This window comes from Berghia stephanieae, chromosome 14 (assembly GCF_034508935.2).
Source record: "Berghia stephanieae isolate SIO BIC M18660-M18661 chromosome 14, UCSD_Bste_1.3, whole genome shotgun sequence".
NCBI lineage: Eukaryota > Metazoa > Mollusca > Gastropoda > Nudibranchia > Aeolidiidae > Berghia > Berghia stephanieae.
In genome coordinates this window covers 13,052,511-13,077,438 of record NC_088373.1, presented here as the reverse complement: position 1 = coordinate 13,077,438, position 24,928 = coordinate 13,052,511, and the positions used below count along the sequence as shown (strand labels likewise).

Below are 24,928 nucleotides of genomic sequence, written 5' to 3'. Positions count from 1 at the left end.
CCAGTCAACCCGCAGTTTTACTTACAATTATCTAGTCAAACTGGCTGATAATGGTCGTTTCATATAGCAGTGAAACCAGTGACTCTAAAGGCAGATTCCTTCTTCTTTTTCAAATAAATGGACAGACTCATTCAGACTGATTTTTACTGTTGATGTGCTTTATATCCAAGAAAGAAAGAAAAAAATATGGTATGTATCTAGTACATCTTTAGTTGCAGTGTTGTTCAGAAGCTTGATACCAGCCTGTAGGTTGTTCCATAACTGGTACTGGGAGACATGCATGTTATTTTACCTGAGAATGCTATTGACTGTCGCTGTAATGAGAAAATAAAAGTTGTAAATAAAAACAACAATATGTAAATACTTAAAAACAAATGCTTTTTCGAAATTTGCACCTTATATTTCGATTTTTTTAAATGCTATGAAATGTCTGTATGTTATGGTTTTATCATTTCGTAGAGCAGATTCGCTAGCATGCTGTATTGATTCTTTTATAAAATTACAATTTAATTAGAACAGGTTACATCACAATATCTTCTTGCTTGGCTATTTGTGAAATCCCTGTTCAATTCCTTTTCCTTTTTTGTTTTGATGGCCTTAACCGTCACTGATTATCTATCATCACAGTCACAATTCACTATTTATCATCTAACTAATACTGGCTTTATAATCCTTTCTGATTCAAAATAGACTATCACCCACCGACAGGAGCCAAGGGAGGATGATGAGAGGGGAGATAACTGTTCCCAAACTGAGGAGGAAACAAAGGATAGGATAGATATAGTTCTTGACCAAAGATGGGCAACTCTAGACGAGCCAACTCCTCTTGAACAGCCATCAAATGAGGTTAGTTGGATTGATTTTGGAGAAAATATGCAAGTCTGCGAACAGATGTTCTAAATACATAACTTGTCTTCGACCAATGTGATGGTGTAGAAGGGAGATTGGTTCTTTTCCACAATGTCCTTACTTTTGATCTAGTTTAGAGAGACCCAGCTATCCATTTATTGCTGGATGCTACTAGATCAAACCTACAAAGCGGGTGGTTGGATGGGAGCATCACCCTTGAATCATATACCTATGATGTTCGCATGGGTGTACGATCCGATAGTGATGTCGTTTCTTCTTCTCTTTACTAGCCTATCCTGCTTCTTTGGTTTGTGATTGTATTTTTGACAGGGGATATTTTTTTTTCTGTAAATCTTCTGCCTGTTTGTTCTTGGTTATTTATAATTTAGCTTATGATATCTTTAGGTTATGATTTTGATTGACATTTGTACTATTTTTGTTAGATTGCTTGTTTTTTTGTTTCAGCGGTCTCTCATATAACCTCAATTGTGTTGGAAGAGACCTAAAGCAACAAACAAAAAAAACAAAAAAAAAAACAAAAACCTACAAAAATCATAGTGTTGAATGCTGGAGACATGAGTCTTAAATTCCAGGTGTTGACAAGTAAAGGCCTACCCGAAAATTATTATTATTATTATTATTATTATTATTATTATTATAATAATAATAATTATTATTATTATTATTATTATTATTATTATTATTATTATTATTATTATTATTATTATTGTTATTATTATTATTATTATTATTATTATTATTATTATTATTATTATTATTATTATTATTATTTTTATTATTATTATTGTATTATTATTGTTAAAAAATTATTATTATTTTTTTTTTCTATCATTTTTAATGTTTTTATTGATTTTGTCATCTTTCGGTGTCCTTACTTTCAGGTTGATAATGTTTAGATATCAATACACTACACAAATTCATAGCATCATTTTTAAAAAAATGTTCTTACTCTCTTTCATCCCAACTATCTAGGAAACAGATGAAAAGACGAAAGTTCTCCACCGCAGCCCCATGGGGGGCATTGCGGTCAACCCTAACAGGACAATGGCAAACAATGCCTTCAACTTTCAGCAAGTGGCTCTTGGTGACCCAAACTGCTTTGCCTGGAATCAACAGCAACAGCATCAACAACAGCAACAGCAACAGCAAGCAATGATAATGCCTCCTAACTTCCCCAATTACCAAAATTACCAGCAACAGCCAGAACAGTACTGCAATGGTAATGTTATAATAATAATAATAATAATAATATACTAATAATAATAATAATAATAATAATAATAATAATAATAATAATAATAATAATAATACTTTATTCATCCAAAGGAAATTTTTTGTACGGACGTGTTGAACAGACATGATAATAAGTAAGCAAACAACTAGGTGACACAAGCATGTATTATGTGAAAGCAACAAAATGTGCAAATTGATTTTCACATTGAGTACCAGCGGGTGGTTGGATGGGAGCATCACCCTTGAATCATATACCTATGATGTTCGCATGGGTGTACGATCCGATAGTGATGTCGTTTCTTCTTCTCTTTACTAGCCTATCCTGCTTCTTTGGTTTGTGATTGTATTTTTGACAGGGGATATTTTTTTTTCTGTAAATCTTCTGCCTGTTTGTTCTTGGTTATTTATAATTTAGCTTATGATATCTTTAGGTTATGATTTTGATTGACATTTGTACTATTTTTGTTAGATTGCTTGTTTTTTTGTTTCAGCGGTCTCTCTTATAACCTCAATTGTGTTGGAAGAGACCTAAAGCAACAAACAAACAAACAAAAAAAAACATTGAGTACCATAAATTCGTGCAAACAAGTCAAGATCAGTGACAAAAACTTGAAAAAACTATACATATATATTCTTTAAATATCTTTATATTATGTGGATAAATCTGAAAAGAGGTGAATGACACAGTGCGAGACAAAACTGGAAAGAAAAAAAAAGCCAATGGAGAAATTACTTCAAAGAAATCAAAATCTTCTTTCTAACCCATTGAATGCCAGATCTTCCGATTACTATTACATTACAGAGGTTACCTGTAAGTTGGGAAGGTTTAACGCATATATTTTTCACAGAAGAGTATGCATGCTCTGTGATCCTTTTCTCTGCATTTTTACAAACAATCAATAAATATGTAAAGACGAGGACATAGACATGAAAGTATGTTCCTTGTAGTATATTTTTCCAGAACTGTATCATTGAGTTGTAATATTGGCAAGCTAATCATAAACTATAATTTAAAATTTTTAAAAAGCAAGTCACTTAAATGAAATAGTTCTGATTCCTATGTTTCATGATTTGCAGGAATGCCATGTTTTAGTTAGGACCAATCATGTTTGTTTCATTTGATTTTGGCTGCTGGAAAAAAAATAATAATGATAATGATAATAGTAATAATGCTAAAATAATAATAATAATAATAATAATAATAATAATAATAATAATAATAATAATAATAATAATAATAATAATAACAATAATAATATAAATATTACAGTTTTATTGTTATTATTGTGATGATTGTTCTCATCATCATCATTATTATTATAATTTTTATCATTATTATTATTATTATTATTATTATTAATATTTTTATCATTAACACAGGCACTGGGCATCGCTCTAAGAGAGGATTTGAAAGTGAGGTCAGAGAATTGCACTCTGATGCACCAAAGTACGTACGTCCCCAACAGATGCCTCAAAATAATCTTGATGCTCCAGGCACCCCTCTCTCACCCACATCTTTTAACAAGGTAAATTGTTTTGAAGAATTCTTTACTTGCAATGAAGTCAGTGCGTTGGGGCACGAGATGGCGGAATAGTCAGGTTTTTGCTCTATCACCTTAAAAATGGAGTTTCGTTCTATTTTAATCAGGGACTGGGACACCGTGGTGTGTTCAGCTTGTGATGTTGATAAATGTATGAACGTTTTGCAACGCTTCATTTATTCTCCCAGCTAACCACCATATGGAATTAAATTTCCATTCATACAGTACAAATAGCTTGTTGGGCATCTATTTTGTACAATGTCTTACGATTTCTGTCACTGCCTAAGATGACCTCATAGGTATTATTTGTTTTGCACCATGCCTATTCAGGTCACAATCAACTAACATTATAAGTGGGGTTAGAGAAATCGATAAAATCAAAATGAAGGCAATGTTAAAACAAGGGGAGGTAATTCTTGATAGGGAATTATCCATAGATGTGCATTTAGAATGACATCTAGCTATGTTGCAGGGATGAGCAAATATAAATTATAGTGAAGTATTCTGAATCATGCTTCAGATTAAAAGACTAACATGATATATATATATATATATATATATATATATATATATATATATATATATATATATATATATATATATATTTATATACACCACGGATAATTGCCGACGATATCTTATGATGTCGTGGCAGAAGGGCATAATTATTTTTTTAATATAAAATATATAATATTTTCTTCTTTTGTTTTCAGTCTGTCAGCACAGTTTGTCCCAAGCAAATGTCTGGTGTGACACTCCTTCAACAGAATACATCACCACCTCCTATACTGTCTCCAGCAGCTCAACACCAGTTGCTGCAGCAGCAACAGCAGCAGCATCAGAATTGGAATAATGTCAAATATCCCCTCAATCATCAACAGCATCAACTCCAACCTCCATATCAATATCAGCAGGAACAGCAGCAGCAGCAGCAGCAGCAACAACAACAACAGCAACAACAACAAGGCCATCAGGATCTTCAACAAGGGGTTTTCCCCACCGGCTACACAACAAATGACTCGGGGTCAGACTTGAATTTTCTGAACAACTTTGATATCGACTCACTTCTGGGCATTCTCGACGACCAGGATGAGACCAGTCAGAAAGATCAGGAACCAATCCTGTCTACAAACGGTTACAATTCCCAAACACAGCAGCACTTTGGTCACACTGATTCTACTTTGCCACAAACAGTTTTCGAATACAATACCGGGTAAGAATTTCAATGCTTTTTCTAGAAAGGTAAAATTGCGTAACCCTAAGATTTTTTGTTTGTTTGTTTTGTTTATTTTATAACACACTGATTATCGCAAGGTGAGGTGGCCGAGTAGTTTAGCATTGCACTTTGACCCTGGGGTTCCCAGGGTAAGATGGCATAGTAGATAAGGTGTTACATTTCAACTCATTGGACCAGATTCGAGCCCTGCTGTTAGCAAATTGTAATTTTTTCATTAAGTAACTTAGCCTCTATTTGCTTATTTCGTGGATGACGAGTCGATTCAAAACAAAGTTTTCCCTGATGATGGATTAAGTTAATTTGATTTATTTTAATTTTATTTTTTCAAAGACTAAAATAAGTAACAAATTTCTGTTCAAACTCTTTTCAGGCCGGCCTATCAAAACCAATCACTCCGAATAGTCATGCATTGAATATTTGAGAAATAGGGTGCCATGAGGCAAATAGTGAGGTAAAGAGTGAGTTGAAAGCAAAAGTCTCATTTATCTTTAGTATTTCATTCATCATGATTTTTTGACAAAGTGGAAACCTGTCTTTTCATTTTTGTTATTTATTTCTAATGGCAAACAGACTTTGAGAAATGTGAATGGAGCAGGCACTTATTTTGATAACAAGAAATGAAGTGAGTAGGAAAGTGCCAGAAGACAATAGAGAATAAAAATTTCGTGGTGGCGTTAGGGACTCAAACCCACACCGTCGCCACAAAATGTTTATTCTCTATTGTCTTCTGGCACTTTCCTACTCACTTCATTTCTTGTTGTTATAGACTTTGAGAAGGAGGTGACAATTTTTAAACTCCTTTTAAAAAACAAAACAAAGCAAATAAAATTAAAATTAAAAAAGAACGTTAAAAGGGTGAGACATTGATTATTTTAAAATAAATGGTTGATTTTTTAATAAATAGCAGACATGAACATAAATGAATAATATGACATATATAAATGGAGATGACTTTTTCGTTAAGTGATTCTGTCTCCAGTATGGAGAGTAAATTGAGGAATCTGAAAACTCAAAATCAAATCCAATCCAATATACTTGCAACTTCATGTGATGAAGATTGAACGCGACTTGAATATGAAAATGAATTTTAAAAATCGAACCAGTTGTAATAAAAGCATTCTTCCCCCCCCCTGTTTTTCAGCGACGGGCCCATCATGGGACGACAGCACAGGAACAGCCAAGATGACATGGGCTACGCAACAGATCAGAGCCCCTCTCACGATTCATCCCAGTTCTCTCCAAGTCCCCATTCACCCGCAGCTTCATCTGGCGTCGGTACTGTAATACGTTTATTTATTTGGCTTCATGATTATTAGTCTGTCAGACTCATGCCTTCTCCCCACTTCCTTTAGCCTTCTTTTTTTTTCTTTCTTTTCTTCAATTGTATTTATTTTTGTATTTTTATGATTTATTCCATTTCTTTTTCTTTCTTTTTTTTTATTGCCTCAGCAGGAATGAGAGACATTCAATTTATTTCGTCACTTTGCCAGTTTAGTTTTATCATCTTATATATACATATACATTAAACATAGGCATAGGGATATTGACCTTCAAGTTATTGGCTTTAAAAAACAAAAACAAGATAAGTTTCTAATTTATTACCTGACAACTATTTTAGCTATGAGAGCTAAAAAGAAAGTTTGAATATGTCTTTTTTGTTATACTTGACTAAAACTTTTTATTCTTTGAGACAAATTTGACTTTAAATATCGGTTTATTGAGCTGATCCGTATCTTGTCAAAAAGTGTGATTAGTCCTTCAGAGGCATGAGGCTCGTGGAGCTGGAGCTTATCATAGCTTCTATAGCGTGAAACGGACAATAGCAATTGTTTGCTACCGTTTGGATAGGACAATATACTTTCTGCCAGATCGAAATTACCCAATCACCGCTGGGTAGATGGGAGGGTCAGAAAAAAAATTCTCAACTTAAACTGGTGTTTGTGTCATTCTCTTTGCGTGTGAAGTGAGTGCTCTACCAACTGAGCTATTGAAACCCCCCATAAAAGTGTGAGAATTTTTGACAATTCGAGGGTCATTTCGTTAGGTCTATATTGGAAGTTAAACATTTTTAGGCCTAGATGAAAATAAATGTTTGTCAAGAATATGGCAGTTATCTTAAGTCTTAAGGTCTGATAGAATCACAATGGGGCAATAGACTTTTTCTTGTGGCCAAAGAATTTGTATGTCCTGCAATGAATTTTTGACATTCCCTCTTGTCATTAGTCGTGCAGCTATGTGGTCTAGTGGTAGGACACTCGCTTTTGTATCGGAAGGTCCTGGGTTCGAGCCTCGCTCTGCATGAGTCCTTGGAGAAGGCTCTTTACTCACATTCTCTCACCGTATTCAGGTGTAAAATGAGTACCTGACTGTTAACAGCGTTGTCTCTGTCCCCCCAAAAAATTTGTTATATCGCCTAAAAGACATCATGTCCCGTCCTACATGTTAAATGTTGCTGTCGGCCAGGGACCCTTTGTAAAGCGCTTTGAGCATGTTTAGTTGATATTGCGTTTTATAAAAGCTCAATTTTATTAGTTGTGATTATCTGCTTAATACTATTTTTTTTCTCCAAATATCTCTCTGTCTGGAAAACAGACCACACCAACTGGTCTCCTCCACCGTCCAACCTGTCCGAGCTGTCCCAGGATTCAGGAGTTTGCAGTCCCATGTCGGAAGACGAAAAATTAAACTATGGACAGGTAAGGCATCTTCTTCATCATTGAAAGCACTTTGCGATAGACTAATGTCCAATCTAAAGGGTAGCAAGCAATTTCCTTTATCTGTTTCACGCTATAGAAACCAGGATAAACTTTGGCTCCATGGTCCTAAAGGGTCTGAAAAACTACTTTTATGTAATGTATTTGTTGGGAAACACCAGGCTAAATGTGCTTCTCGAGACTTTATTAATTTCAGAAGCAGGCCATAGGGAATCACATGTCTATATCATACAGTCAGTGCAAGTTGCCTTTTAGATATTATTTTTGTAAATATTCGTTACTGCCTTTAGCCAGATACACATTTTACACTTGAGTTGACTGAAGTAAATACAGGTAAAGTACCTTATCCAAAAGCAAAACACCCGTGCTAGAGTTTTTTACGAGCTTCATCACCCATTTGGACACTGACCATGTTCAACATTTCTTGAATTTATAACAAGATGAGATACTCCACCAGCAGGACACAGAGTGATGTACTGTTAAGGATTCTGATTACAAGCATTGTTAAATGAGAAAATATCTATGATCTGCTTCTATTGTATCTACAACAAAATGTCTTATTAAAAATTTTTTTTTAAAAATTCAGATCAAAAGTCCAAAGAGTGTCCCGAGGGCAGCGACTGACAATAGCCTCATGCCAGATGGTTCCTTCTCTCCACCACAGAATGCCTACTCTTTACCGCATCAGCCTCAAATGGTGAGATATTTCTACACAAGCTTTTTCTTCTTTCCCCTTTTTCTTCTACTTCTTCTTCTTCTTCTTCTTCTTCTTCTTCTTCTTCTTCTTCTTCTTCTTCTTCTTCTTCTTCTTCTTCTTCTTCTTTGTCTTCTTGTTATTCTTCTTCTTCTTTTTCTTCTTCCTTTTCTTTTTCTTCTACTTTGTCTTCTTGTTATTCATCATCTTCTTCTTCTTCTTCTCTTCTTCCTCCTATTCCACCACAACCAACACTACTGCATCAAATAGTGTATTTAATTTATTACATTACTATTTGTTTGAATATTTCCATTCTGATGCTGAAATGACATAAATGTGTCGCAATCGCCATACAAGTCTTAAAAACAAGCAAAACAACTATTTCCAATGTTATTTCATCACTGGTCATTCTCACCACTCTATTGTCAGAAAAATTAAAAAATCTAAAATTTGATACTTAAAAATATTTATTGGTTACTGCTAATGTTGTTTTTAAAAATGTATATTTTTTTTTTTCCCTTGTATTTTCTTTCTTTATCCATAACAAATGATTCAATTGTCTCTAATCAAACATGCAGCAACAACAGCTACAGGAAGTTGACAGAAATTACATTGTGCCACCTGTACAAGATCCGTTGTCTCGTTTTGTGGACATAAACGACATCAATAGTGGCTTTTCAAACACTGCCGAGGACTACCGTGACAAATTTTTGGACGCACACTCAGAAGAATTTTACGATGCTATCTCAGTACTTGCCGAAGATGTGGAGAACACTCTGATACAGAAAAGAAAAGTCAATCAACCTCACCATCCACATCCACATCCACATCCAACACAACAGCAGCAGCAGCAGCAACAACAACAAGAGAAACAAAATCATCTGATTTATCAGAAACAACAACAACTACTGCAGCAGCAACAGCAGCAGACATTAACCTCCCAACAATTTTCAGGAGATTTGGGTATGGGTCAATTCGTGGGTCAAGGTCAGGTCAGCCAACTCCAACAGCAGACTGTTAACATAGTAGCTAATGGTAACGGCGGCGGCGTGTTGAAGAATAATAGTTGCCTACCCGCTCAACCACAATATCAATCTCTATCAACAAGTGTTGCTGCTGGACAACAAGTACCAGCATCAACTATGAAATCATCGCCTTCTTCACTATCACATCCCAGAGTCTCACCACCAACATCAACAATGACATCGACCAACGTTCACAACAAAACAATCATTCCGACGGCTGCTAATAATATCACAGGCTCCACCGGTATCTCAAACATCAACCCCCACAATAACGGCATCAACAACCAACTGCCTCCACCATCAGCGGCTCTAGTCATCACCTCAGCCGCAACCTCCACAACGGTTACCCCACCGCCTAACGCGGAAGGCAAGCTGCCCATCCCTGCCATGCCCCGAAGGTCTCACGTTACACAGGGGTCGACATCAACACTGCCCGCCATTGGATTCCCAAACAACGGTCAAATGACAGCCCTCATTTTGATTCCTTCTAAACCACGGTAACCATTTTATAAATTAAGAAAGAAATTTAGATAAACTTACGAATAAAACCCGAGCATTCATAGAGTGCCATATTCATTAAATGAGCTCAAAGCACCTCATCATAAGGGAATAAAACCTGAGCATTCATAGAGTGCCATATTCATTAAATGAGCTCAAAGCACCTCATCATAAGGGAATAAAACCTGAGCATTCATAGAGTGCCATATTCATTAAATGAGCTCAAAGCACCTCATCTTAAGGGGTTCCGAGCCAAGTGTTGCTCAGTGGTTGAGGGTTACGGTGTCTCAACCTGTCTCAACAATCAAGCATGTTAAGCGTGGTCAGTGGGTGACAGTGATAGTGGAAAATTCTGATCCCAGCACTTTCCACCACAGGAAATATTTGTTTATTCATCTTAACAACGCCACTTCCACATTATCTCATTCGTCTGTAGTGTTTCATTCATCCTGTTTTGTTGATAAAGGGGAAACCCGAAATGTCCATTTTAACTGTTTTCGTATATTAAATTGAAGCTTACATGAAATTGGAGCTTCGAGCAGTAGGGGAGAGGGGGGAAAGGTCCCCATAGCTCACCTAATGTACTTGAATCAATCACAAGCATACTGGTTTTGAATTGTTATAGAGTGATGATTGGGTGCCTGAAATTGTCAGATCTTGTTGAAAGTAATTTACAATAGAACAGTCGCTGCCCTATCTATAGGCTTGTAACCAATTATTACTGTTCATTTAACATTACAGATACTGGGATAAATTGTCATATCTAGGGCTTGATGACTCTAATATTTATTTAGCCAGTGTATTCTTTCTTTATTTGTTTTTACAAATTCAAATCTTCATAAATAAACTTTTATCTTTATTTTTAAATTGTAACTTTTTTTTCTTGTTTCGTTTAAAAACATTTTGCCAGGTTCCTAAACATTGCACCTAAGGACCCCGCTAAACAGAATGCTGATGCAGCCAATGGCACTGGTCCAGTCGCAGCAAGCAACAAGGGCAACGGCACAAGTCCTAACAATGCCTCTCCTCCCACAATGCAACAGCCGCAGATGGTAGCCAATGGCAACAACCCCAACAACAATCCTCCCAATGGGAACGGGCCATCTCCACCACAACAGCAGAATAATGTCAATAGAATGAGTAAGAACTTTTATAAATGAGATTTTGAGGGTCTTGATCACTCAGTCGTAAATCATTCACCTAGCAAAGAATGGGATTTGTTTAAACCCCGTAAAATCGTTTTTCTTGACTCCTTCGTCCACCAATTAGTGATTGTGTATTTTGGACCTTTTAGATCTTGTGGAAAGTACTTTGTGATTGATTAGCACCCTGATCCAAAGTGTAGCAAGCTCTTGTTACTATTAGTTTAATGTCACAGAAATTCTGAGACAGAGGTTTTACGATAGACTCACATTCTATCTAAAGGGTAATAGGCAATTGCTGTTTCAAAACCAACCGTTTAATTGGTTTATGCATATTTTTGGGGGGGGGAGTCCCTGTTAGGCCAAATTTCGATTTAAAAATTTTTTTTTCTCCGGTTTTTGGAGTTGTAAACCAAACTTTTAGTAGAAAATTGATTGAGTTGTTGTTGTTATATCTAGAAATGGTTAATTGGCCAGATTTAACTACACAGCATCTATGAACAAAACGTAAATATAACAGCTTTAAAAACAACAAAGTACCAAACCCTTTGGAGCCCGAAACAACAAAGTACCAAAACCCTTTGGAGCCCGAACTGTTCAGCATTTGGTATTTTGATATTTTTTTAAAGGTTTTTTGTTATATTTACTTTTTACAGTCCACAGCTTCAAGCAGCTTTTTAAAAAAAAAATTTACATCTATTTTTAAGTATTTTAATTTACAGTTATGATTCACATAAATAAGGGTGGAAATCATGTATCTCACATCTCATTTGTCTGTAGTGTTTCATTCATCCTGTTTTGTTGATAAAGGGGAAACCCGAAATGTCCATTCTATCTGTTTTCGTAATTAAATTGAAGCTTACATTCAATTTCACATTGTTATATATTTTTTTAATATAGGACATATAAATTATCTGGTAATTGGTTGTGGCAAGCCTGTGTTATGTGTTAAACACTACAGAAACCAGAATGTTGAACCTGACAGCCCTTATCTTTTCCATCATTTGATATCACTTTGTACTCAATGAAATCAACAATCACCAAAGCCCCCAATATATTGGATTGTTCTAAAATCCTTCATAAATTTCTAAATGTTTTTTTTTGTTTTTTTTTCTTCCTAATTTCTTTTAAAATCAAATGCAATTCAGTCTGCAAAGCTTTTACATAATTATATAACCAAGAATATGAACTCTGACTAAATACCCATTGGGTATTTACCGGAAAGTCCTGGGTTCGAGCCCTGCTTCAGGCACTTTCGTTTTTTTCCTTGGACAAGATTATTAACCCCCAGTTTGCTCACTTGTTACAGCATGGATGATTCCTGTTGACATCAGACATCTTATTTGATGAATTGTCTATATTCCTTCGTGGAATGCCTTGGCGATGATATCTTATGATGTCGTGGTGGAAAGGGCATAGTAATATAATAAAGACCCATTGGCTCTGATTGAAGGACTGAGAAAAACTCAAGTGTTCAGATCTGTGACGACAAACCAAACCAAATCTGTTCGTTTGATCAGCTCATTTTAAGTTTAACCTTTGTATTCTTTTCACAGCCAAGAGATTGAACTGTGCCAGGAGGTCCGTTGCTAAATTGGTCAGGGAAGATCTGGAGTATACCGATGCCCAAGGAGATACGTGAGTTTTGATATTAGATAGGCTTTCACGTTTTATTAATCATAACAATCAATGGCATTTATTTGTATAGAGCGCCTTACCCCAATTTCAACAGGGTCTAGACGCTTATGACGTAATCCTTGCCACCTTCATATCAGAATTATTATTATTTTTATTATTATTATTATTATTATTATTATTATTATTATTATTATTATTATTATTATTATTATTATTATTATTATTATTATTATTATTATTATTATTATTATTATTATTATTATTATTATTTATTATTATTATTTATTATTATTATTATTATTTTTATTATTATTATTATTATTATTATTATTATTTTATTATTATTATTTATTATTATTATTTATTATTATTATTATTATTATTATTATTATTATTATTATTATTTATTATTATACTTATATTTATATGTTGATGACGATGAGGATAATAATATTAATAGTAATGACAGTGATAATAATGAAATAGTAGTAATAATTTTAAAAAGTAGTAATAACGATGAAATTAATGATGATAATTGAGCCTCTATTAAGCTATTGTAATCTCTGCTGTAAATTTTTTTCCCCTTTGAATGATAGTAAAGATGTAAAAAAAGAAAAGAAAAGATAATCAATCAAATTTGCAATGATAATGACTTCATCAATATAACCTGACTCTAATTTGCTCTCCCTTTACAGTAATTTACATGTCGCCGTCTGTCGGACTGACCGTACTGACCCCTATCTCATTCAAGCCTTATTGGAACGTCTGCTGAGGGAGAACCTCACTTCTATGATTAACGCTCAGAACAACACAGGGCAGGTATGTTAGAACTACCATTTATCCAGATATTTCATCTGTGTATGCCATTTAATTTTCTTCTTTTTTTACATAATTAACTGAGTTTGAATTTCTAGCCTCCTGATCCAAATTTTTCAATCCAAAATTTATACAAAAATGGGTGAAAGTTATCTTTTTTCTTTTTTTTCACAAGGGGGGAAAAAGGGGTGGGGGTGGGAGTTTGTGCCAGACCAAAAGAAAAGAAAATAGATGCATGACCAACTTTCATATCACTTCACCAATTTTTTAATATTTTAAAATGTCAATTCACTGAATTAATGGTAAAATTCCCACATTTTTGGTTTCTATAGATATTTTTTTTGTAATTCTGATATTTTTTCCTTCTTTTATTTTTGTCAAAATTTTTCAAACCTGAGACTTTAAGTCATTATGATTTTAAGTAAAAAATCTCAGACCAAAGTTTTAATTTAAAAGGCAATGTTTTTGTTTTTTTTTCCGTTTTCTTCTGTGTATATGTGACAGGAAGCGACTTTATTTAGAGATTTGAAAAATAATTAATAATTAATTGGACTTTCATAAATCCACAGACACCACTGTATCTGGCTGTCAGCAGTAATGACCCCAATAAGGTCAAGGTCCTTGTCAACAAAGGTGCTGACGTCACACTTTATGCTGAGGTAAGTTGTTGTTGTTCCTTAACAGTTGAGTAGTCCCTCAGTTTTCACATTTTGGACAACACGGGTGATTTCTGTTGACATCAGACATTTCTTTGATGGATTATCTGTATTCCCTCTTGGAATGTCTAATCAATGGCATCTCATCGTTCCCCGTGAAGGGCGCAATAATTTAGTCGGCAGGACAAGATAACGAAATGGATTAGGCATTGCTGCACTATCGGCTAGAGAACCGGGGTTTACTGGGTGGGGATCCTGACCTCCCATAGCGGGCAGGGAGGTACACACTGTGTCTTCTATCCCCTTATATCTGTTTTCCAACATGCTTTCTGTCTTTGTCTTGGAATGAGATTACTTAGTTTTTTTCCTGGCCTGGTCGGAGTCCTGGCTGGGAGGGAAACAGTCAAATGCATAGTTATTGTTTTGGGAGATGATAATTTTTTCCTTGTAAATCATCTCTCTGTTATGTATTAGTATATTTGTTATTTTTTAATGTATAATGTAAGCATTTGAGTGTGTTCCTCTTTGTTGGATTTTGTTCTTGTGTCCGGATGAGACTTATAGGTGATCTCAAACTAAGTACATTGGTGGTATGCTCTTGGAATCTACATCTGATCCCTATTTGTTCCCAGTTCCCCTTTGTCTTACTTTCTCTTGGATGCTTCAATTGTAATTCTAGAACTTTTTACTATCCCATTTTCTTCCTTTTTACTGGCGCTGATATAACCTAAATGTGTTGCAAGCACAGTAAAACCCTTAAAAACAAAAAAAAAAAACAAAAGAACCGGGGTTTTGAACCATGCTGTTGGCATCTTGTTTATTCCTTGCGGAAGAAACAGCCCCAATTACTCATTTTGTGGTTTACTGTGGGTGTAGCCTTGGTTTTCCTAGTCTTTTCTCGATATAGACCCTTAAGAAAAATTTCCATTGGGAATAAATGGATGGATTTTTTTTGAAGTACACCATTATTACTCATAAAAACGATTTTTCAATTACTTTCTCTTCTTTTGTACTTAGTCCATTATCACATGCCATTTATTTGTAATAATTGAGGATACATGACATTTTGAAAGCTACTCCTGCTGAACAATGCCAATTTGATTTATCAGATTCTAGACAAATATTGGAAACGAAAAATTAATTTGAAAAATGTCCTCTTTTGTAATCCTATCCATTGTTTGCATTGAAGTTTATGATTGACCTGTCAAAAATATTTATACCCTTCTTATCCACAGTCCATGGGCTATAACGGAGCCAATGAAAAGATGGCGGCTATCCATTGTGCATCCTCTAAAGGTCAGGGTTACTTGACGACCTTGAAAGCCCTCCTCACTGCCCCAGGAATCCAAGTGGATCAGGTGGACTCACAGGGTATGACTTGACTTCGTAACCTTCGACCTCTGTTTAGCAAACGTAGACCATATCAGCTGCCAACCCACTTTACGTAGGATTTAAAGCAACAAGGATTAGTTCCAATAAGTTTCTGGGTGGGTTTCCTGATCTCCCATAGTGGCCAGGGTGGCACTTACCACATCTTCTATCCCCTTATAGCTGTTGTCCAATTTGCTTTAGATTCTGTCTTTGTCTTGGAATGAGATTACTTGGTTTTGTCCTGGCCCTGGCCGGAGTCCTTGGCTGGGAGGGAAACAGTCAAATGCATAGTTATTGTTTTGGGAGATGATAATTTTTTTCCTTGTAAATCATCTCTCTGTTATATTTGTTATTTTGAATGTATAATGGAAACATTTGAGGGTATTTTTCTTAGTTGGATCCTGTGCTTGTGTCCGGATGAGACTAATTGATGATCTCAAACTAAGTGCATTGATGGTATGCTCTTGGAATCTGATCCCTATTTGTTCCTAGTTCCCCTTTATCTTACTTTTTCTTGGGTGCTGTAATTGTAATTCTAGAATTTTATCCCATTTTCTTCCTTTTTACTGGTGCTGATATAACCTGAATGTGTTGCAAGCGCCGTAAAAACCTTAAAAACAAACAAACAAACAAACATTATAAGTTAATACAAGATGGTGGACTGGATAAGACATTGCTCTTACACCCAGAAGAGACCCAGGTTGGAGCTCTGCTGTAGGCATCTTGTAATAATAATAATAATAATAATAATATATCTTTATTGTCCTCAAAGAAGTGGCAATTTGTCATTTGGTGACACATTTATAACAATACAATATATTGACATAGACACACTCACACATATGCACACTTGTTACATCATAGTCATCGTCACCATCATCGGCATCAACAAGTTTCTTATCCTCTGTTCTTGACTTTGCAATGCTGCATAGCAGCTAATACCTGAGTTTTTTCAGTTTGTTTTTTCTATTTTCATGTTTGACCCTAAAGTAAAATTTTGTCTTGGGAGGAAAAAGGAAATTTTTTTTTTTTTTAAAATTAAAAATTCACCCCATACACCGGAGCATACTCAATGTCTCAATCGTTTCTATGTTATATGTTTGTGTTGAGAATATTGGCTATTAAGCTTAACTGCTGGTCAAAATAACTTCGCGATGGTGGTGGGCGAACGAATCGGCGGTCTCAGAAGTGGGTGAGAGAGGGATCTAGAAATGACTTGGGTTTGATACGAATATTTTTTGTGTTCGTGGATAGCTCACACGGTAGAGCCACGCTCTCACCTGCCAGGCGGAGTTGTCGTACCAATAAGGTCGCAGGTTCAAACCCCACCACCGCTGCGAAAATTTTTTATTCTCTATTGTCTTCTGGCACTTTTCTACTCACTTCATATCGTGTAATTATGTGCTAGATGATAGATGAAATAATTTACAATTTACAAATTGAGCGTGGCTCAGCAGTAAGGTCTTTGCTTCGTACCCAAAAGGTACTGAGTTCGACTACCCGCCTCGTTGTGTGGCCTTGAGCAAGTCACCTCGCCCTAGCTCACTTTGCGTCGCTGCATTGTGGCTGATGCTTGGGTTATTCCAGTCTTCCCCTTGGGAATTTTATTTTTTTAAATTTCAAAATAAAACAAATTACACTTTGGTGTTTTGTCTGTGTCAGGGGATGATAAACAGTTTGAGATGGTGTTTTGTCTGTGTCAGGGGATGATAAACAGTTTGAGAAGTACTACGTTAGAGCCCACTTAAAACGAGCAAGCTTGTAAAAAAACTGATGAATGAATGAATGAACGTGTCCTGTCTTTTTTGTCCATATTGTTTCAATTGTTATATTGCATATAATAAACAAACCACAACTAACTGGCAATTTGAAGAAACTCATGGTTACGGCCACCAGTCCTTTTTTAAAATCTTGATTATGACTGAAATAATGAACCATCCTGTATGGGGCCCATATTCAACAAAGTAGGCAGGTCAAAAGTCAAGTTTTTGGCAGCAAAAGAAAACAAATTGTGCGTTGCATTCAATGGTTCAACCAGTGGGATAATTTGTTTCCTTGAGCTCCACTAATGACAACTCACTGGGCGCTGCACAAACCTAAAAAATGACGTCGAAAGAAAAAGTCTTTGTGGGTCCTAGTGTCAGGCTAAAAGATAACGATGGCTACAGCAGGCCCCATCCTGCAACTATCAAAATACATTGATATATATTGATGAGATTTTAAAAAGAGACAATATTTCGAACCTATTTCATGAAAATTTCTTGTTTCACCACAGGTTACACGGCCCTCCACCGAGCCATTTTGTGTCACGGAAAGACGACGGGCGAGAACCAGCAGATCAACAGTCTTCCGATCATTGAAACGCTGGTCATGGCAGGCGCTAACCCGAATCTACAGGTGGGTGGGAATGCTGGGAATATTGGTGTTGTTGTTGTTGTTGTTTCTGTGTAATGTAAATGTTGCTGCTCGGCGCTTGAAGACATATTTAACAATGTGAAATTGAATGTAAGCTTCAATTTAATTACGAAAACAGATAAAATGGACGTTTCAGGTTTCCCCTTTATCAACAAAACAGGATGAATGAAACACTGCAGATGAATGAGATAATGTGGAAGTGGAGTTGTTAAGATTAATAAAATTCATCTTAACAACGCCACTACCACATTATCTCATTCGTCTGTAGTGTTTAATTCATCCTGTATTGTTGATAAAGGGGAAACCTGAAACGTCCATTTTATCTGTTTTTGTATATTATTAAATTGAAGCTTACATTCAATTTCACATTGTTAATGTATTGTTGTTTCTGATGGTATGTTATTGTTATTGATGGTGATGGTATTGTAAATTTTGTTAACGCTGTTTACAAGCGGATTAGCTTGCTGCTTCTGTTTTGATTATAGTTGTTGTTGTTGAGTTGTTTTTGTTGGGGGGCAGTGTCATTGTTGTTGTTAATGGTGTTGTTTGTTTTTTTTTAATTTACTATTGTTTTGTTGTTTTTGTTTGCTGTTGTGGTGTCATCAAAAAATGTCCATTTTTAAATGGTGATGATCGTGCATTTTTCACCTCGCTGGATGTTTTTTCACAATAGTTTATTCATTCCACCAGCAAGCCATTTGTAATCAAGTTTAAATTTCATACAGTACAATGAATCTGTTAGGCGCCTTTTTCATATCAGCTCTTTTTTTTTCGATATATGTATGTCAGTGTCTGTAATCAAAAATTAATCACACCTCAGTTGATTACAGTAATTTGTGTTAAGTGTCTTATCCAAGGACACAATAGCATGGCCAAATTTTGTCACCCATACTCTTATCTTGCTTGCCTTTGTTATATGGCAAGACGTTTTAAGCCTGGCTGTTGTTGGGTTTGGGGTTTTTTAAAAAATTGTTTCCCTTGAAAAATGGTTATCCCCCTTCGTTTGAGTATTAAAGAAATTTCAACTAGTAATTTCAATTATTTTTTTTTTAATGGATGGTCCACACAAATGATTGAAGAAATTAATGATGGATATTTTTCAGTACAGGCCATTGTAGATCCTCCTCAGTGCACTACAACAGATTTTTATTTGGCGGTATCAGCTCATGACTACTTTATTTTTTTTTAAATGTCTATAAATGTCTTGGTATCCCAGAATTTATTTTTGATGAACTTAAGCTCTTTTAGCACACAATTTTATCTGACTAACTTTTCCTCAGATGTATATATAATACTCTGACGTTAAAACTAATTTTTTCTATTGTTCAGTTTTCCCCTTTGATAAAATGAACTCTCGTTGTTCTCTCATGTTAAATTTCTGAACATAATGTCAGACCTCATTTTGAAGAAATGTCCATCCTCTTTAACCTTAACAACGTTTTCAAAACCTATTTTTTTTATTTTCCAGGTCCAAAATGGCCGCACAGCCCTGATGTTTGCGTTGGAAACAGGAAGCCTCGATTTGTTCGAGAGACTCTTCAGCATGGTGGAACCTGAAAACAGAGAGAAAGGCCTCAACACCCAGGATGTGAAGGGTAACTCAGTGTTGAAAATTGCCAAACGACTGAAGGCCACCTTACCTCAGAATGAGCAGCAGCGACTCCAAAACTGTCTGAAAAGAAGCATTTACCAGCGGAGCAATGGTATACTCGGTCCAGCAGTGAATTGAATTGTCACCCCAGTGTTGATTGTAATTGAAAGGAGTTATCACTTATGAAGAATTTGACAAACGCATACAAAAAAATGACAGGGGTTTATCGTCTCATTCATTGGTTAGAATTTTCCGTCTATCTAAAAGAGGTTTTTTGCCATTCTTGTATTAAATCTTGATCAAAGTTTTATTTTTTGTTATGAAAAACTTGACTTCAAAGACCAGATGGTTCGATTATTGTATGGATGATAAGTTGGACTCTTGGATGTCAAATCCTTGGGGCGATTTTTTTTGTCATACCAGAATTATTCTTTTATTTATATCCTTTTTTTTTTTTTTTTTTGAAAAGATTTTGAGTGATAATCACATTATAGGCCTTCTAACTTTTACTATGAAATTTTATCATGAAGAAAATTTGACCAAATCTATTATGAAGAGATACACATTTTATAACTTTTGAAAATTTTATATTAGTTGTTTTCTTTTTTGCTTTTTTTTTCTGCCTGTGTCAGGCCTGATTCTGTGTCATAGCGAGATGAGTTCCTGTTCAAGTTTTGGATCTTTAAAACCTGTTATGTTTTTTGTTTTTTTTTAATATGTACAGTATGCACATGTTTAAAGACCTGGAATTAAAGTGTCTCATGTTACCCATGTAAATGTAATTTTCAATTAGTTGTTACGATTTTGAAAACACAAAATTATTATGTAACCGTTTTTACCATGTGATTTAGCTGTTGTATTCATCTTGTTTTGTTGGTTGTAGTGATAATCAGGGATGCCAAATCGTAGGTATTTCCCAAAAATTTTTTTAAGGAAATTGGAGAGAAGAGACTTTTTTTTTTTTTCTCATTTAACACTTTACAATGTTCGTTATGAGCAAGATGTGATGGTCCGCTCGTTTTCGTTGAGATTAAAAGAAAAAGCGTTTTATCAGTGTGTCATAAAATTGTTTTACATAACTTTTTAAATTTATGGTTTTATATCTGTCTTGGATTTTGAAGATTTTTAAATATTGCCTTCATATTATCGTGATATAATTTGTGATTTGTTTTTCATCACTTCCAATTAATAATTCATTTGTTGTTTTTGAAACAAACAAAAAATTGACTGTAGCAAAATATGATTAATGTCTTGAAAATGGTTGTAACAATTGACGGTGATTGTTGATGACGAGATGAAGTTAATTTTTTTAATGATTTTAAATAGGATTTTTGCTCTAAATGAATACTGTTATAAATGCCATATTTTTCTCAATTGTTTTTTTTTAAAATAGTAATGGCTTTGTTATAATCATTGTTGTCATTGTCTGTACAGTGTCGTTATGGAAGGTTTAGAATTTGCTGACAAATGTTTATTCGTGTCGTTTTCACAGCTGTTATTAATTGAACATATTTTTAACTTTTTTCTTTATAATATTTTTTTTAAAACTTTTTTTAAAAATTTAATATGAAATTGTAATGATTTAATTAAAATTTTTGTATTGGCCTTAAATGCTTAAAAATAAACAATTTATTGAATTTTGAACTGAAATGAAGTTTGTCAATTTGCAATCATATCCAAACCATGTTATTTAATATTTCTTTTCTATACAATGAAAACATGGATAAAAATGAAAATACTGGTTTTAAAAAGAAGCAGAAAAAAACTAGAATGTTAATATTCATTAACTTAAAAGATTAGAATTTCATTGGTATAAATTTATGTTACATAAAAAATTGTACAATACAGGGTTGTATTTCTAAATGGCAGAATGTACTATGACTAATAATTATGTAAAACTCCACAACTCCCGTCACTCCCATCTCATCCACACAAACTCATCTTCCCACCATTTAAAATACACTTTACTATGTTTGTATTTTAAAAAATCCAATAATGTTCAGAAGAGCAAGCCTTTATCTAAGACTTTATAATTGTATAATGATTATGATTATATTCTTTATGAATATTGTAATGTTTGATTGGATCTGTTTTCTATATTATAGATATAATTATACTCGTCCGAATGTCATAATAACTTTGATGGATATATTATAATTGTAATTCTAGAACTTTTTACTATCCCATTTTCTTCCTTTTTACTGGCGCTGATATAACCTGAATGTGTTGCAAGCGCCGTAAAACCCTTAAAAACAAACAAACATATTATAGCTTTCATCATCTTTTACCGTTTTGTTTTCAATTTCACACTAGATTTTTTTTTTTAAAACGCTTACATTTACATGTTTCCCCAAATGTGTTCCTAAAACATTCACTTGATTCTGGCCAATTTCTTAAGTCTTGCTTCATCCGCAATTTGAGTCAATCGTGCATTGCTAATGATAATTATGATTAAAACAATATTCAGTCCCATTGGTTTAGGATGAATGGGAGGGATCTTTTGATCTTCCACAGTGGCCCTAGAGAGAATCCTTTGATGTATCCCTTAAATCTGTTTTCCATTTCCATATTGCTCTCTTTCTTTGCTCTGGATTGAGATTTTTTTTTTTTTATTCCTGCTCCTGGCGGGGATCCTTAGCTGGGAGGGAGACAGTCAAATGTACTGAATTAGCTTGATTTTTTACAGATGATATTTTTTCATCCTATAAATCATCTGTGTTACGTACTTTCATAGTTATCAATTTTGAATATACTGTAGTTTATTTGAGTGTATCCTCTACAGCGGGATTCTTTGCTTGTACTGGATGGGACTTTCACTCACTCAACCCTAACACCGACTATATCCGTAGTATACCCAGGGATACTTTTACCCCATGCCTCTGACTTCCCATAGTGGGCAGGGAGGTACATGCTGTGTCTTCTATCCCCCCATACCCGTTTCCCAATTGTTCCTGTCATTGTCTTGGAATGAGATTACTTAGTTTTGTCCTGATCCTTGCCGGAGCTCCTTGGCTGGGAGGGAAACAGTCGAATGTATAGTTATAGTTTTGGGAAATGATATTTTTTCCTTGTAAATCATCTCTCTGTTATGCATTGTATTATATTAAATGATTGGTAAACATTTGAGTGTATTCCTCTTAGATGGGACCTGTGCTTGTGTCTGGATGAGACTTTTAGGTGATCTCAAACTAAGTGCATTGGTGGTCTGCTCTTGGAATCTACATCTGATCCCTATTTGTTCCCAGTTCCCCTATGTCTTACTTTTTCTTGGGTGCTTTTATTGTAATTCTAGAACTTTTTACTATCCCATTTTCTTCCTTTTTACTGGCGCTGATATAACCTAAATGTGTTGCAAGCGCCGTAAAACCCTTAAAAACAAAAAACAAACACCCCATGCCTATTTATTACATTTTTCTGAGACTATTTATAGGCGTGGTATCAAAGCTAATGTTCTTAATTTTTTACATGTTGATGGTAGTTGAGTAAAGCTATCTATGTACATGCTCATTTTTAATACATTATTTTCTAAATTTGAAAAGTAGCAAAAAATCTCTAGGATTGAGCGAGTTAAGTAATGTCATAATAGGCACGTTGTCGGATTCCTCGTGTAATCCATCTGTTCTCTATTTGATCCAGTCCCCTTTCGTTGGCTTTTCCTTTGGTGCTTTTAACTTTAGATGTTCAACTCTTCCTCTTATCATCTCATCTTATACTGCCGCTTAAATAACCTACTTGTGTTGCAAGTGCCGTAAAAACCCCTAAAATAAAAAGAAACAAATATTTAGAATCAATGTGCTTCTAGTATTCACTCAAAATAAGAGTGTGACTAATATGTGATCTCAAACCAATACATTGATGGTGTGCCCTTGGAATCTACAGCTATTACATTTTTTAACAAACTCCCCTTTGTCTTACTTTTTCTTGGGTGCCCTTTTTCCTGGGTCTGATATGACCTAAACATGTTGCAAGCGCTGTAAAACCCTTAAAAACAAAAACGTTCTATGTAGATAGAGTTTTTTTTTTTACTGCTTAAGGAATGAGTGAAGAACCATTTTGCACAGCTGCCAATCCAGTTTTTGCTCGGAATTTTCTTGGGTTTAATTCTCTTTAAAAAATCGTTCTGCTCTCCTCTTCCCCCACTCCCATTTAAAAGGCATATGTCAAAGTGTTATTTCATCTTCTTGAATTTTTCTTGGAAAAATCTTATCTCGCCTCGAAAAACTTTTTGAAATTTTGATTATGATAAGTGAGCGGGAACCATGTATTTCGAATGATATCCCTTTTTCCTGTCTGGGTGGGGTTTCCTACCTCTACAGTGGGCAGGGAGGTACTTACAGTGTCTTCTATCCCCTTATATCTGTTTTCCAACATGCTTTCTGTCTTTGTCTTGGTATGGGATTGCTCGATTTTGTCCCAACCATGGCCGGAGTCCTTGGCTGGGAGGGAAACAGTCAGATGCATAGTTATTGTTTTGGGAGATGATATTTTTTTCCTTGTAAATCATCTCTCTGTTATGTGTTATTATATTTGTTATTTTTAATGTATAATGCAAGCATTTGAGTGTATTCCTCTTTGTTGGATTTTGTGCTTGTGTCCGGATGAGACTTATAGGTGATCTCTAAGTACATTGGTGGTATGCTCTTGGAATCTACATCTGATCCCTATGTGTTCCCAGTTCCCCTTTGTGCTTTAATTGTAATTCTAGAACTTTGTACTATCCAATTTTATTCCTTTTTACTGGCGCTGATATAACCTAAATGTGTTGCAAGCGCCGTAAAACCCTTAAAAACAAAACAAAAACAAACCTTTTTCCTGTTGTTGAAAATCAATGTTATCTGTTCATTCTTCCTCTATATTTCTCCCTCATTCCACCATTTTGACGGCCTAGATATAAAACATGTTACATGTACATAGGTATTGATTTATAAACAATTTTTTTTTTTTACATTGTACAGAAATCAAACAAAAGACACACAAAAACAATTTACAAAGTTGATATAATAATATATTTGCTTTTGATATGTTATACTTCATTTGTGATTCAATCATTTGTATTTCTATAAATATTTTACAAAAAGAGTTGTATGTATATCATGCATATTTTTTAAAAAGTGTCGAGATGTACCTGTAAATATTGTCCCCCTTTTTTTGTTGTTGTCAGAATTCTTTAAGAATCATCAAACAGAATTATTTTTTCTCCGTTGTTTTACGGTCACTGTTGTTTTTTTTTAAAAAGCGAAAACAATTTTTAACGTTAATATATAGAATTGTATTTTTTGTCTCCATTTCTTTGCTTGTTACAAATAGGATTGTATGTATAGTTTATAATCCAGAGATATGATTTGCCATGTTTTGATTGGTGGAAGGAAAATGAATTTTTGAAGAAAAAAAATCTTGGATTATTATTGTCTGATTATGCTGCTGATATTTTTTATTGTAGTGTTGTTGTTGTTGTTGTTGTTATTATTATTATTATTATTATTATTA

The 24,928-nt window shown here is 34.5% G+C and overlaps 1 protein-coding gene across 1 annotated transcript in view; it reads left to right on the top strand.

The window, feature by feature from the left end:
* Positions 1-23,219, top strand: part of LOC144959901 (uncharacterized) — a 24,821-nt gene extending 1,602 nt beyond the window's left edge. The window contains exons 3-17 of the mRNA XM_078892745.1: positions 691-846; positions 1,843-2,089; positions 3,484-3,629; positions 4,358-4,857; positions 6,023-6,156; positions 7,474-7,577; positions 8,182-8,292; positions 8,868-9,811; positions 10,723-10,952; positions 12,511-12,592; positions 13,288-13,411; positions 13,978-14,067; positions 15,300-15,435; positions 17,711-17,832; positions 19,319-23,219. Coding sequence (XP_078748871.1) covers positions 691-846; positions 1,843-2,089; positions 3,484-3,629; positions 4,358-4,857; positions 6,023-6,156; positions 7,474-7,577; positions 8,182-8,292; positions 8,868-9,811; positions 10,723-10,952; positions 12,511-12,592; positions 13,288-13,411; positions 13,978-14,067; positions 15,300-15,435; positions 17,711-17,832; positions 19,319-19,579 — 3,387 coding nt within the window. The 3' untranslated portion in view covers positions 19,580-23,219. The remainder of the gene's footprint in view (positions 1-690; positions 847-1,842; positions 2,090-3,483; positions 3,630-4,357; positions 4,858-6,022; positions 6,157-7,473; positions 7,578-8,181; positions 8,293-8,867; positions 9,812-10,722; positions 10,953-12,510; positions 12,593-13,287; positions 13,412-13,977; positions 14,068-15,299; positions 15,436-17,710; positions 17,833-19,318) is intronic.
* The last annotated feature ends 1,709 nt before the right edge of the window (positions 23,220-24,928 follow it).